The 15,710-nt window shown below is 40.8% G+C and overlaps 2 protein-coding genes across 4 annotated transcripts in view; both read right to left on the bottom strand.

The window, feature by feature from the left end:
* Positions 1 to 48: 48 nt before the first annotated feature.
* On the bottom strand, positions 49 to 5,452 carry HYKK (hydroxylysine kinase). The gene is made up of 5 exons (XM_082321349.1): positions 5,375 to 5,452; positions 4,720 to 5,072; positions 3,805 to 3,947; positions 1,226 to 1,409; positions 49 to 560 (listed from the first exon to the last, which is right to left on the bottom strand). The coding sequence occupies exons 2-5, from the start codon at positions 5,063 to 5,065 to the stop codon at positions 97 to 99; spliced, it is 1,137 nt and encodes a 378-aa protein (XP_082177475.1). The 5' UTR covers positions 5,066 to 5,072; positions 5,375 to 5,452; the 3' UTR covers positions 49 to 96.
* Positions 5,453 to 7,698: 2,246 nt separating this feature from the next.
* The window catches only part of IREB2 (iron responsive element binding protein 2), a 28,023-nt gene continuing 20,011 nt past the window's right edge, over positions 7,699 to 15,710 (bottom strand). For 2 of the 3 annotated variants that reach the window (XM_082321565.1, XM_082321566.1), the window contains 8 exons: positions 15,394 to 15,550; positions 14,987 to 15,111; positions 14,591 to 14,695; positions 14,174 to 14,316; positions 12,797 to 12,944; positions 12,585 to 12,707; positions 11,724 to 11,909; positions 7,699 to 11,074 (listed from right to left, as the gene is read on the bottom strand). In XM_082321565.1, coding sequence (XP_082177691.1) covers positions 10,964 to 11,074; positions 11,724 to 11,909; positions 12,585 to 12,707; positions 12,797 to 12,944; positions 14,174 to 14,316; positions 14,591 to 14,695; positions 14,987 to 15,111; positions 15,394 to 15,550 — 1,098 coding nt within the window. In that variant the 3' untranslated portion in view covers positions 7,699 to 10,963. The remainder of the gene's footprint in view (positions 11,075 to 11,723; positions 11,910 to 12,584; positions 12,708 to 12,796; positions 12,945 to 14,173; positions 14,317 to 14,590; positions 14,696 to 14,986; positions 15,112 to 15,393; positions 15,551 to 15,710) is intronic. The other variant, XR_014229178.1, reaches the window with a different exon arrangement.

The raw sequence follows: 15,710 nt of genomic DNA on the forward strand, positions 1-15,710 counted from the left end.
GCACACACGGCGGTGGACGCGCTCCAGCCCAGGCAGCGCTGCCTTTATTGCCACAGAGCCAGGTGTCAGCCTGCAAGTACCTCAGCAGCCATCCATCTACTCGGCAGGTGCGTGGTTCCTGTACGCTTTGGCAGTCTCAAACCATGTCTTCTCTACGGCTTCTTGGCCCACCTCAAACATTTTCATTAAGTGTTTCCATCCGGTTTTGGCTGTGATCATGAGGTATTCCTTATTCTCTGGGTACTGCAGAGCTGTGTGGGCTGCTATGACAAGGGACTGAGAAAACCTCCCGCTCACCAGGAGAAAGAGGGCACCTTTCTCCTCCTCTGTGAGTGGCAGGACACTTTCAAACCCTGCCAGAACATGCCCTCCAACGCTCAGAGGATCTGGGCTCTCAATCATCATGTACATGATAGCTATTGCAACTTCAAACACATAATACCCGTAACTCATGTCGCAAAAATCCAGGATGCCGGACACTCTGTACTGAGGATTCTCCAGGGAAGCAGAACTGGATTCTACTAGAATGTTGTGGTCATTAAGATCTCCATGATTGATACCTAAACACAGAAGAAACATAAACAGTATTTAATAATTACTGAACAGCAGAATCTAACTTTTTTTCCCCATTTCTCAGCAAAACAGCTTTGAAGAGATGCATAGAGGCTCAAACTAACACTCAACGACAAAACCATACTAGTCCCCCTCAGCATCAAGTGTTGCCTTTCACAGCTCCACTGCCTCCTAGGAACCTCCATTCCACTGACCTGTGACCAGACAGCAATTGATAAAGGGAGCCTTACGAGATCTTATTCTGGTCTGGTACTACCTGTGATATGCCACGTGTTTTCCAAACACAGAATAGTAGTTTTTCAAATTATCAAATTGTCAAATTACCATCAACGTGAGTTGAATTCCAAAAATATTATTAAATAGTTATTTGGGCCTTTATGAAAGGAAGTAGTGTACTCCATGTGAAAATCATCACCTTAACTGGAAACAAACTCATCAGAAAAATCAGGAACCAAACCTGACTCTGGACAGTGCATTCCTCCTGGCTTATTCTGTGCTGTGTTCTTTCAGCACAATATTTGCAGATGTCTAGCTAGGGATAAAGGAGACTTACTGTTTTGCTTTTTTTTTTGCCTTCTCCACAGACCCAAACTCCTGTAAGAAATTTCAGTGTCTCGGTTCAACATAATTACAATGAGAATAAAATACTCACAGGCTCGAAAACTGCTTAGCTTGGGTATTATTTTCCCTTTAAACTGCTCAATAACTTGTTCCACCACTTCACGATATTTGTTCTGGCCCAAGGCATAAATGTACCGATCTAGAAGAGGAACGTTTGCCAGGTTCCAAATGAACTGACCTCGATGCAGACTTTTTACTGATGGATGATGGAATTTCTTTGGAAAAAGCACGAGATAAAATAGGCCATAAGTAAAAAATCCTGGGTTTATGATTAAAGGGCTTGATTCAAAGCCCCTGTTAACTTTTAACAGGTTTCTAATGAGACTCACTGAAAAGCACCATGACTTTGACTATTGCTTTATATCAACAAGTAAAAGAATAACCTGAAGAATGATTAAGGCAAGCACCTTAATATCTACACACAACCCGAATGTTTTTTCCCTCATTCTTTAGGTACAAAGATTATCTTAAGTCATTCACCACTTAAATAAATTTAAAATTGATATTGACTTTCTGTAATGTGCCATTATGTAGCGACTTTGAGGCCTTGCCAAGGCCAGAATCCCATGCTGGCAGAGGCTGGATTGCACAGCTGGTGCTACAGAAAGCTGTCACAGCAGAAGAGACACAAAACCTGCCAGCGTGCTGGGAACAGGCACACTCTGCGTTTAAAGGTGGCAGCTTCTGGGAACGAGCCTTAGGATCAGCCGGTACATGAAAAATCCTGAGGACAGAAGTGCTTTCTGGAGATACTGGACAGAGCTTTATTCTTATGAAAATTTGCCTTTGTACATCCAGGTACCCTAAATATTTTACACAACAAGGTCCCTAACCTCTCTCTCACTAGCAAATGAAAAAGGTGGCTTGGAAAGTGACATTCAGGGAGGAAAAGCACCTCTCCCGCTGCATACCACTCTTATCCTTGAATCCTCTAATGCTTATTAAGGTGGCTTGTGGGCCAGATTCTATCTGAGCATAGGGCAAATAAAAAAACCCTTCCCACTAGCGTAGCTGGCTTCCTCTTAAAAAGAAACCCATGCTTGTAATTAAGGCTCTTAAAGATAGCTAAATGATAGTCAAAACTGGAACTGTGTATGAAAAAGTCAGGGACAAGATCAAGCCTAAACCAAAAATCACAATACAGGATCCCTAATGCTGTATAAAGCACCACATTGGTAGGAAGAATGTCATCTGGTAAGCAACCACTGCACTCTGCACAAATCAGATATTCCAGCAAGCTATAAATGGGTTACCAGGTGTGTGAAGGGTAATAAAAAGGCATGAGCCCTTGTTCCTGTAAAGCCATAGACAGTCACTTTACTTATAAATAATAAACTTAACTGATTTCCATTTAGAGGATGTGAGGCACATCCAAGCAAAAGGAGACACCAACAGAGAAAGTGGTGGAATACTATTTTGTGCACAAAACAGAGCATAGCGCATTGCTTTGCTATCAAGTTGACAAAGTAAATTAACTGGGTAGAAAAGACAGGCTATATTTTCTGGTCTGTCATCAGAAAAGTTAATACTTTAGGTATTATTTTTAGTGTCAATGATACTTTGAAGTTTTGACAGTAATGATTGTAATTTTCTTTCTTTTAAATGACAAACCTTGGTAGATGATAATCCATACGTTAAGGGCATAAAGAGCTTTTTCCATCAAAATTTGCTTTCTCATCAACTCTTCCCTCCTTGGCAGAACGAGTCACAGGCATATCTTGAGACTAGCTGGTCTATATAAATTGTTTTAATCGCGTTATAGGAGCGTGACCACAGTGTTAGAAGGCAACAGTAAATTATCTTTCCCAATTGAAAAATGCTCTTGTAATTTCAGAATGTGGTTAGTAAAGCTGGCAATTCACATTTCATAATTGTCTGAAGCCAGTAGCCAGAACATGAGAAGGCAAGGTTAATGAAAGGCAATAAATAATGCAAGAGTTCTTTTATGTATCAAACTTAATTACTGGCTGATTTATCAGCTTTATTATCCTGTATAATTACAGAGTAAAGAAAGAACTTATTTTGCATTAAGATTATTTGACTTGAAGCGGTGCAACTGAGAGAAGTGTCACAAATCTCTCTTCATTGGCACAGCTGGCATTGTAGAGAAGGAACCAACTGCTACCAATGTTAAATGGTCACAGTTCTAATGACCAGGAGAAAGAGAGCAAGTCAAAGGGAATTCAGAAGAATAGATCAGCCAGCTGTGCCTGATATGCACTACACAAAAATGCTTTAAAACAAGCTTTACATGCTTCTAATTTGGGCAGCCTAGGGTTCACTCTCCTTATGTGCCAGGCTTCAAACACCAAACAGGTGAGTTTTGCAGAAGTAAAAAGAAATCCTTATCTCCCTGTTCACGGTACAAAAACTCATTGCAAAAGGATCGCCAATACCATGTCATAAGCACCAACCGGTCACGCTACTTAGGGAAATGCTTTAGTAACAGCCAGCTTGGAGACTGGCACCTGAAGGATGAGTTAAACTGACATCTGCATTCACCAACTTGAATTTTGCAGATCAGGAAAGCAGACAGCAAGAACAAGAAGAAATACAGAGGAGAAATTATTTGAGAAAGAAGTCCATGAGGCTGGAGCAATGAAAACTCACCTCTGAGAGAGCTTTATCCAAACTGGCAGCTAGCTTACCGATCTCATAGAAAAGCTGAGCGTTTGTAGCAATTTTTGCTACAGGCGTACCTGGCAGGTAAGTCAGCAGTCTGACCATGTACTTTTTGTTTCCAGGTCCAGTACCTAGCAAGCAGAGAGAGATGCAGTCAGTCGCTTCAATATATGCTAGTCAGTATTAGGTAATGCAAGAGGCAAAAAAGGTTTATCCCAGTGTAGAAGTCACTAGAATCAGATGTAGCTGATAAAACAGATTTCATTCAAAGATGCGATTTACCAGAATGTTGTACGATGTGCAAACCTTAACACGCTTGCAATCTATGCTGGACTTCTAGTCCTTGTGCTTGGAACTGACTGCACACAGCAGGCTTCCTCCAGTGCCCGCAGACACCCACTTACACCGTTTTGGAGCACAACAGGAGGTCTCCGGAATCCCAGCTTTTGTATGGAAGTTACAGTGAAAATAAAAGCAAAACGTCAACACACTTTTTCTTCCAAGTGCTATTAAAGCCATTTGTTCTGGCATCACAGATGCGCTAGAACTGTATTTTACACCATCCTGTGGGCAAATAATTTGTAACATCATTTAGTCAATGGGGCTTTTTTTCCCTTTTCTTGTGCATGGACAGGTCAGATCAATGTTTTCTCCAATTCATTATACTGAAGTTATTTCCTAAGTGTTTTCATAGTTAATTATTACTCTCTTGGACTTGCTTTGCTTCTGGTATTTTAACTTTGGACTACTATGGCTGGACATACAGGTCACCTGATAGATATCCCCTCATGTTTAAAAATAAGCCTAGAGTTTTACTTTAGTATATACGTGGCATGCCATATAGCAAGCTACTGCCAAGCTAAGGGTGACAGTAGGGCAGTAAAGGTGCTTGTAATTGCTCACCTCCTGACTCCAGGGACATTATGTTACCATCTTTTGTAAGGTAAGGAGTAGCTGAAGGAAAGCCTTCAGCGCTGAGAAACATCATGGCCTGGGTCTGCGCTTCAATGAGGTCAGGCTCCCGGCTGTCTTCCGAATTGGTGATTTTGAGGACATACTCATCAGCACCTTCAGCCGCGCCTTTGTTTCTTGAGACACGCACGTGGAAGTTCTGATCATCATAGCTGGGGAGTGGCCTGAGCCAAGACACCTTTAGTCCAAACACCCTGTCAACCAATTCAGTCGCTTCTTTTTCACCAAGTGCTGGTTTGGTGAATGTCTGGGGCTGAGAGTCATTTCCAGAAGACATCGTGTCTCTAGGAGAAAAAGAGAAGCTGCATGATCTTATCTGTATTCTGACATCAGAAGCAGTAATTACTGCATCAAAATGCATTCGGATGCTGGAGAGGAGTCGCCTGCATTTATTAAATGAGCAAAGAAAACCTACTAAGCCAGTCCAGGTTTCTTACATTATGGTTTCTTCTCAGCTACGTAGTTGGTAGCCCCCCCCTCAGAAAGACTTCTAGAGAGAAGCACTCAATCTGTTCAGAACAAGCAGACATGAAAAGCTTAGTAACGAGGAGTATTCGTACTCGCTGATTTCCAGTAGCAGCCTAACCTGGTACGTTGCTAACGAGGAATGATTTCCTAAGGAACAGAGTTGCTGAATCCCTGCCCGGGAAGTTCTGAATTCACGTCTGCAAAAGACAAGAAATACTTTAGTAGACCTTAATGTTAAAGCAGACATAAGCGTTCTGCCCGGCCACGGCCTGCAGCACTCCCGCGTTGGGAAACGCAGAACCAACCTACAGGCGCTGGCTCCGTCTCTCGCCCGCCCCGGGTCCCGGCCGCTGGCAGCGCCGCGCCGAGCCCCGGCCTCCCCCTGCAGCGCGCAGCAACCCTTGGACCCGGGGGCAGCGGCGCCCGCCCCTCGCCGGCCCGGGGGGCGCCCGGCTGCGGGGCCCCGCCCGCCAGCGCCCTTCTCGGCCGAAGCACCGCACGGTGCCGGGCGCGGGTCCCCGGCGGGAGAGCGGGCCGGGCCCGCCTTTGTCCCCGGCTGCCGGCGCCGCCAGCGCCCGGCTCCCGGCGCCCAGCCCTCCGAGCGGCTGCCCGCGCCCCGCGGCACCCGCCGCCCCCGGCACCTACGCAGGAGCCTCCCCGGCGGGTCCCGGGCCTGCTCCGGCCCTCCCCTCCCGCGGGCGGCGGGGCCGGAGGCCTCCCTGCGGGGACGGGGGCGGCGCGGCCCGGTGAGCGCTGGCTGGCGGCCGGCCCGGGCCCCTGGGAAGGGCCCCCCCGCTCGCCTGGGGGCTGCGTCCTAAGCAATGCGCCGCTTTACTGGTGTTTGTTTCCAGACAGCATGGGAGGCAGAAAGGGAAAACACTTTAAAAAAAAGTGCTCCCACTGCTATCAGTAGAAACAGAGATTTACATTTGAGTATTTTGTTTAAATCCTTTTATCAGCACGCCAGATCAAAAACTCTGTCAACTGTTCTGACCGAAGAGCGTTTGCCTATTAACAAACCTGAGGCATCTTTCTCAGGACTTCCTTTAGACTGTACCAGAGTTCAGACTGGGAACACTTGTCCGTGCCTGGAGAATTTTAGACTTGATTAAAATAATTACAAACCTCAGCCCCCTCCCACATACTAATTTTCAAGATAAATATATAAATCTCTTCTGAAATTCCTGATTTAAAAAAAAAAAAAAAAAAAAAAAGTAGTCTTTTGCAATAGTTGAGGTCCCACTATGATGGAATTAGGAATCTGAGGAAAAAAGGATTTAGGAAAGGCTAACTGAAGTTAAAAAAAAAAAAAGAATCTTTGTTTTAAGGAAACCAGTTATCAAGAATCCTCTGTCCCGATATTTCAGTGTCATCTGTAACACTAAGGACATCAAATTGAAAACATTATTTTAATCCAATATGGAATCTAGAAAAGGGAAACTATTTCCCCAAGAAACAAATAGAAGTTCCTTGGATTTTTTCCCCCCAATTCCAGAACAGATGTTACTAAACAAAGGGATTGACCAAGTAATAAATATTTTTACCTACTTCACTCTCCCCCCTGCCAGCCCCCCAGAAATCACACAAGTAAGTTTTTTCAAGAATAAAAGAGCTCCAGAAAACATTTAGAGTTCCCTCTGCCAATTTCTGAGGCTGACTGAAGGTTTAGCTCACTATGTAGCAGGAAAGCATTCTTGCTATGCTTATGACTTTAAGATACATAGCAGCTTACAGAAAAATCAGAATATACTCATTCTCTCTGCAAAGTTACAATGCATTTTGCAGATCTGTACCTCATTAGTCTTGCCTTAGTTTCCAGACAGTAGCGCCAAGAGGTAAGACCTACAGACTTCTGTGCTTCTCCTGCCTGCCCAGTATTGCCTCTGTTGTGAGGCAACACACAGGACTAAGGTTGCACTTCTCTTATCATTATCTGTAAGAAAGAAAATACTTGAATAATTTAGTATCTCTGTGTTGGATACAAGTCTAATGCCTCTTCTGAAAGTCAGTCGTCAGAGGTGGGTCAGTGTCGGACACCCCCAAAGCACTTTTGCAGATCTTGTCATAGCTGTGAGCTCTATGTGCCGTAACTATAAGCTTGGTCAACAGCTTGCTTTAATGCAAGATTTGATCTAGATTCTAAATTAGACTTTTTCCTGAAGAAAAAAAAAATAGGTTCTTCAAAAAGCATTTGATATAGTTACAATATCCAGACTAATAGCTGGAGCTCAGCTAACGCAGAAAACCTCTTTCTACACCAACTAAACACGCTTTGGAAGCCCACATGTGAGACACTCCTAAGGAGAAAACAAACCACGCATAATTATACCCTTTTCCTTATTCACCCCTCCCTTTCATGCATACTTACAGTACCATTTTAAGTCTATTCCATACTACCTATTCAAAATAAACAGTAACATACAAAAACTGTGATACAATTTTCTTTATTAAAAATAATTTACAGCATCAGTAACATTTTATGCACAATTGTCATCAATTGAACTTAAGATATATCTATACAATACTTGCTGAACTTAAAACTTACACTGTTCTGTTGGCTTTAAACAGCAGACATTGATTTGCAGTTGCTTAAATATGATTAATATACATAGTTTCTTGTCCTTATACTTAGGTGTAAAATGTATAAACATCAACACTACCCCAAAGCTTCGTAGTTTGGGAGGGGGAGGGAGGAAGAGGGGCACTAGGAGAGAGAACATTCAGAAAAATCGGAACAGACTTCCCCTGAATCAAACTGGAGAGAATTCTAGGTTAAAGACATCTAACACACCAAGTCACTTCTTCAAAAAGGTACATTTCCTCCTATGCTTTAAGATACTAGAAAGAGGGCTAATTGAACGACGTTTTGTGTGTGTGATCACAGCAGGCCTCTGACTGTACCGTATCCCACCACTGCCAGAAAGCAGAAGTCACTCTCACCCATCTAAAGCTCATCGGATCCTAGCAGTGTGTCCAAAGCTAAACGTCTTCCCTTTGCCACTGGGTTCTTGAACTGGGCTTTACAACGTTCACTGCTGCACGAGGGAGAGGGGACAGGCACGCTGCCGTGGATAATCAGGCAAGTGTTACCTTCACCGGCAGTTCGCTACCACGTGAGCAGCAGGGGATGGGTACATAAGCAGCGCTGCTCCTCGCAGCGCCCACTACGCTTCAGGCGTTCGGATCTTAAGGGTAGGAGTCAGTCTGCACAGCTCACAAAGATGCTGCTGGCTTCGGCAGATTTAGGGCTGGGCCCACCGCAGCAACAATAGCAGGAGCCTAAAGTTGAACAGCAACTGTGCCACGGCACAGCCCCAAAGCTGTCTTTCACTGATTTTAAGACATAGGAGTGCAGCAGAATTAAAGTGGTTGCTATGGTAATGAAACCCATCACGTCTCTTAAGAGATGACAAGCTTTATTGGTGACAACTTGCGGGTAAGTCCCATCCCTTGACATTGCACTTCACAGTACTGGTTTACCTTGGCATGGCTTGGATCACTGGCTCCTTCTGAAGCAACGAGCGTGTTACTGCACTAGGGAGGGTGGGAGGCTGTGTTCCATTCAAGCATTAGCAGTTACACGAGTTTTAAATAGGCTTGTAGTTGTGTTTCTATCGTCTGCAGGAGGCATCATTATGTGCCAGCACTAAATTCCTATTTGCTCCCCAATCATAAACATGCATTCTTTTGAACTAAATCAAGAATATACCTTTGAGCTGGGAAAAAAAATTGCATTAGACACTGTTGTACAAGAAATAAGATCTGCTCAGTAACTCTGGATAAAATTAGCAAAAGTTTACCACAGAACAAACTCATTCAGCATTCAGTTGAATATAGTATTCAAAAATGCATGGATTTATCACCCATATCAGTGGTAGGAGTCACCAGAATGGTTTTTATCTTGACTAAAAGAAAACCACAGCAAAACTAGTGAAATGTAAAAACAGATTATACAGAATTTCAAACTTTAGGGAACTTTGTCCAATAAAAAAATCAAAAAGGTATATCAAAGTTATGTAAGTGAATTCAAATTAATTTGGCATTTGAACTGTCAAAAATTAATATATTTTAATGATATAATTATGCCAGGGTTTTTTTATGTTGTTTTTTGGGTTTTTTTTTTTGTTCTTTTTTTTGTTGTTTTTTAAATGGAATGTCAGAAACTTACTATTTAAATATTTGAATGGTGCATCTGTTAGTTTGCATGTCAACTAGCTTAGTGTCTGGTTATAAATTGAAAGCACATGTAGTAAAGCTAATATAGTCCTCTTGAAAGTTTTGATATTTATGACAATGTTTATCAAGAGCAAAGAAAATCTTAAAGAAAATCTTGACAATTTATAGGCAAGTTATTGCAGTGTTGCTCTCCAAAAGAAATTAATTTCTACGTAAACTGTAAGCAGTATTATAAAGCTTTTCAAGATACAGGAGCACAGAAATAACATCTTGAAGCTGAAGACTCACTTGCACAGATTAGAAGCTATCAATGCTTAGTTAAGTGGTAAAACGAGCACTTTCGCAGAAACTGCATATCTTCTGTTAATATTAAATACAGAACAGGGTTTTTACTGTTGATGTGCTGAAAATTAAATTTATAGGAGTTGCAATGGTGTAAGAGCCAGATTTGTTCTGTCTTCTGGGATCTTCAGCAGGGGAATCTGATGCATGTTTGGAAGAGCTGTAAACTAACAGCATATTAGAAAGCATTAAAAGGCAGTATTGGCTACCTCGGCTATTTAACATTTGACAAGTAACTATAACTTATCAGACATAGGTCATATTTAAAGCATAGGAATTTAAACAATCCTAATAAATGCTTTGTTGAATTTTAAAGGTTAAAATACTAAGGGGAGGTACTTTTTCTAATGATATCACAGACAAGACAGTAAAAACCGATGTCATAAATGACAAACTGCATCCTTTGAAGTAGATATGGCAAACTTCAACTGAAGGACACTGCAGCTCACCAAAAAGCTGGGCTGCTACACTTAACCTGCACGAACAAAATAATTGAGAGCATTTTTTTTAAATGCAGAGCTGTCCTCTGTACTTCTAAGCACACAATATTTCATAGCATGAGCAGTTTTAAATCTGGATCCAGATGAAATATAATCCCATAATAAAGGTAAGAAAGCCATGATCTGTCATACAGGATACCATGGGCCTCATGTGGACTGCTTCTTGTTCAGCCCATAACCTAAAGAGCAAGAAATTCAAAACTGAATATCTGTTTTAAGCTCTGGATGCAAAAAAAAAAAAAAAAAAAAAAATTGTTTGGCCTTTAACATTCCATACCATCTGCTACCCTTAAACCATCAAACAGCAGTACACAGATTTACAGGTGCAAAAACTGAGTGGAAACAACTGCAGAAAATCTTCTTACATAATAATCTTCAGCACAATCAGTTTCAGATTTCGCATAGTTTATTTACAAAATGGTCTGATAAAACATCCCCTCCATACTTACAGCTTTCTGCCACAATACACATGTTGATTTTAGCAATGTTTAATAGCACCATTAGAATATTATTTAAAATCAGGAAGGATCTCGTTGCAGTTACAATGATTCACAATCTTTTACATCCATGGACGAAGTAACTTTGAGCACACTAGGACTGTTTGCAGTTCCACAGTACAGATTCCTGGGTTCACACAAGGCATTTTCAGAATTACCAGTTATGCAAGGTACCCATATAGTCAGTAGCTACTATAAGAATCTTCGAGCCACAAAGTTTAGACTTCCACCATATTTGTATAAAGTTATCTCCATATCGTTTTCAAACAAGGCAATCACGCTGAATACTTTTCCAGTGCTTGTCTTCAAAACAAAAGTAAGAAAGAGAGACCAATTAAGAGTTTTGCTTTCGCTTCCCCTTGCTTATTCTCAGTTAACATTCTAGCCCCAAGTGTTGTTGAACACAAGCAAATTCAACCCACTTATCTGCCACTGCAGATCCCAGACACTGCTGGGAACAGAATGAAGGCTTATTTTACTGCACGGTTTAGATCCAGCTGGAGCACGCTATGTACCTATTAATAACAGAGAAAAAGCCATTTCTCTAAGATGGCATAAAGCGTGTTATTACGGGCATACGGTTCCTTTACACAGAACGGAGAGCTGAAGCCTCTCTCAAATTGTCGCACCCTTGCCTTTAAGAGCCCGAATGAGCAACGAGACTCAATTCTACCCTAATACAGTGCCCATGAGGGGGGAAACAATGCCCAAAAGAAAAATCAAGAATTTCAGGTTGCATAAAAAGTTGTGTAGAAAGACCATGTGTATATATATACTTTGGGAAATTTCAACAGCCATGACAAACTTCAGGTGAGACTATAAGCTTACTTTCAAAGAGAATTAAGGTTTGGTTTTTTTTAATTCTGATGACTGAAAGCAGAAAACTTTTATTTCTGTGCTTTCAGTCATCAGCACATTCAACAGAGAAATTAAAAAGATATTGCAAAGATACCTTAATATCCAAAGTCATTCCGGGCGACAGCTCTGGAGGAAACAATATAGAAAATTGCTCTCTGCCAGTGAGACCCAAAGTACTTGGATTTTCCCCAGGAAGAAACTGAAGTGGAGCTATGCCAATTCCAATCAACTGACTTTTATGAACCTTCTCATAGCTTTCAGCTAGGACAGCTCTAACACCCTGCAAAAAATACAAGTGATTTTCTATTTCAGTATAGTAGTCAGTTAGAGAGAAATGCAAAAGTAAGCTTCACATACATACTACGTGCAAAATCTTGCTATTTGAACTGAAGAGTAAAGAGAGCGCTTTGTATGAGTCCTGTCAGTAAGCAGGCAGCATCTTTTAGCTTTACAGCTTCACAGCTAGATGAAAGCAAGTAAGCCAGAGTCGGCCCACAGGGTATGAAATGGAGTTTTATAACAGACAGTGACCATGCTGTAGTTAGCAGGCAGAAAATCCCGGACCAAATGTAGTTGCTTCTATTGCTCCACATGAACAAATGGCTGACTCAGAATATATTCTGAATATCAGTGGAAATTAGTCTCCAGTAGCGAGACACTTAATACTTCACAGAGACCAGAGGTCAGCACCAGATAGATGTCTAATTCATCTCACAGTCTGGACTCTAAGATAGTAAGTTACATTATTAGAAAATTCAGATCTATCCTTAGTGATTCTCTTCTATGAAGATTCTAGCAAAAAGACTATCGAGAAGTCTTTAAAAACAAAATGTGGTATTATATTCAAGATTGAGGATAGTTTCTAATCACATTCATGCCTAAAACTAAACCATGTTTTTTAGGTATTTCCAGAAAAAACAAAAACACACCCCAAAACCAAACAAACCAGCAGTACCAGTAAAAAAGGCCCTTTTGCAGCCCAGTCTCTTGAGCTGCCCAGTCCATACTTCTTTCCTGCTAGAATAATTACAGGGGTGCCTTCTTTCTGGTATAACTCCGCTGCTTCAAACACATCTAGCTGTGGAATAACAAAGTGAAATAGTTTGAGTGAGTTCTAAATCCGCATCACAATTTCAGACAAATATATGCAAACAAATATATTTTTACCGTTTGTCCTGATGGGAAGTGAATTGTTTTAGGAGCTGGTTTTCCTATGAACTTATTCAGAAGCTTGATATTTGCAAAGGTACCTCTTGTCATCACAGCATCATTACCTCTTCGAGCTCCGTAAGAGTTGAATTCACGAGGTGTGAGTCTAGAATAAAAAGAATATTTAAAAGGAAATCAGTTAAAGATCATCTGGTTTAGAACAATATTATGTTTTTTATAATAATTATTGCAGCATCTCTAAGTTTTCAGTGCAAGATGTAAAGAACTATTCATCCAACAAATATAATTGTTATAAATCATGAACAAAATGTGTAAATCATTACTAGATTATTCATGAGGAAAGCTGTGATTTTAAATTCATTTTCTGTGACTTCATTATAGAGTGCTATGAGCAGTATGGTACTTACAGAAGAGTTAGGGGGAGACTGTTCTAGGAAACAAACCTGTTTACTAATCTCCTCTTACCTCTGCCAGCATATTTATTAACAAGCGGTGTACCAAAAAGAGCTTTACTTGTAAATCAAAGAACCATCCTGGGATTAAAGGCCTATTAATTCTTTCCTTTTTGTAATACTACTCACTCAGACTGAATGCAATAGTTAGAAAGAAGAGTCCACACCACAGGCTATGATTTTGTCATGCTTCACTGATGCTGTACTGATAATAATACACCTTTGCAATATAACACAACAATATAATTTCCAAAATACTCAGCAGAGGTGTGACACTGAATAGCTCAGCACTGCATTGTGTTCTGCATCTTTTCAGAATTTCATCAGAGGCGAAAGGCACCCACTACCACTGCAGGATGCTCCCTGATGCAGAGGTAAGTTAGAGCACCAATCACATACATTTATAAAAGCAGGCTTCATTTTTTTAAACTATATTGTTTCTAGAGCTTCTGATCTGTTCTGTGGATCTGTCTGACTGTTCTTGAGGCCAATGACAGTAACAGCAACTAACCTCTAACTGAGGTTAGTTAGTAACAGCAGCTAAACTCCAACTAACCTGTTAACTAACATTAACAGAAGATCAGTCACCTGATTTGTAAATTAGTGAATTATTTTTGCTTTGGCATGCATTTGGCAGCAGACATCCCTGTAAGGACAGCTATGAGAATGAGTTTGTTAAGAGTATGTCTCGGCTGTTTGTTGTAACCTCAGACAGAGACTGCAAGCAAGGTGCTCACTGGGATTGCAAGACAGGTGATTACTTACAAACACCAATAACAGTTACTATTCTGCTTATCCATGCAGAACCTCCACTTTATGCAGACAGGCATTTCTAAAGGAAAGCCGCAGTGCTGTGCCATTATTTGGCACATGAAGCAGTCCTCTGATACAGTTAGAGCTGCTCAGTATGAAAAGTCCTTACCCTTTGCTGGTCAGATACTTAGCAGCAGCACTGCTCCTTGCAATGCTTCCAGCAGGGGATATGTGATCTGTAGTTACAGAATCTCCCAAGTAGAGCAAGACATGGGCATTTTCAATCGGTTGTGGTGAAACCGGTTCTTTGGCCTAAAAGGGAAGGGACGGGGAACAACAACAACAAAAGAATAAAAAACACATTTTTCTTCCAAGATCCTTAGAGACATAAAACATATCTGCAATATATGAAGGCAGACTGATGTACAGGCGCCACTCGTTCCAGAGATACAAAGAGTATTTAAAAGACTGAGAAATATTAGTGATAATCAACTTTGTTACTTAAACATCAAAGCTTTACTGGAATAGCTATTCCTTTACTTAAATGTAGTGCATATAATCCGGTGGATAGATCTAACGTACTTACGAGTTTATCAAAAAAGGAAGGACATCTGATATAAGTAGATTTTAAATCCCAGGGAAATAAAGTTGACTCAGGCGCCTCCAGTAAATTCCATCGTTTGTTTCCTTTCTACAGAAAAAGAAAGTGAACCAAAAAGAACGGAGACATTGGTTTACAATCTGTTTACATTCTGAAACCAATGACTTACTGGTGATTTTCTTTTAAATTTCTATTATATACTACAAGTTACCTTATTGGATATTACTTAAGAATCACTTGTTAATACAAGCATCCATCTCAGTTAAGTCCTCCTTTACAGTAATGGAAATAACTGACAAACCAATCATTCAACTGGAAGATACTATAAAGCTACAATGAAATGCAATCTTTAAGTTATGTAGAACAAAAGACCGTTCTTACCTCCATTTTTTCTTTCAATTCCTTAAACATGGATGATATCACACACTCCTCCTCCACTGTGTGAAGCTCTCTTCGGGTGGGCCAAATATCTCGTAAGTAAATACTTTTGCCATTAAAGCCAGTGCCTGAGTAAAATTTTAAACAGAAGAGTAATTTTGAAGAATAAAATATTAGACTTTATATACATATTTATATTCCAATATAAATATATTCAGGTCTTCAGAGATGGTACCAGATATGCAAAGAATTTTCTCAGTTAAGTGGATGCTTTGCTTGAGCTATGAGCAACACCAAATACGGCTTCTTTCTCTTCAAGCATACTGGTTTTGTATGCTGAAATGCATGTGAAGAAACCTCTTCTACGTACACATTAGATGCGGAAATAGAAGACGTAAGGAAATACTTACCCAAAGGCTCAGTTTCAAAGTCTATTCTAACAGTGCCTGCAATAGCATAAGCAACTACTAGCGGTGGAGAAGCAAGGTAGTTGGCACGGACACAGTCACAGAGACGTCCTTCAAAGTTCTTTGTTCCAGACAACACTCCACAGGCAATTACATCACCCTGAAAGGCAGACCCATATATGTTTTTCTAGGACTTCGTGGTACTTTTTATGGACTAAGTCAGATGTGCTTCTAGCATTTCACTTCAAATATTTATTCTAACACTTCAATTTAAAGGCATTTTGTTCTCTCCTGCTACCCTTCCTCCTTCTCCTCCTTTT

This window comes from Platalea leucorodia (assembly GCF_965183815.1).
Source record: "Platalea leucorodia genome assembly, chromosome: 9".
Classification (NCBI taxonomy): domain Eukaryota; kingdom Metazoa; phylum Chordata; class Aves; order Pelecaniformes; family Threskiornithidae; genus Platalea; species Platalea leucorodia.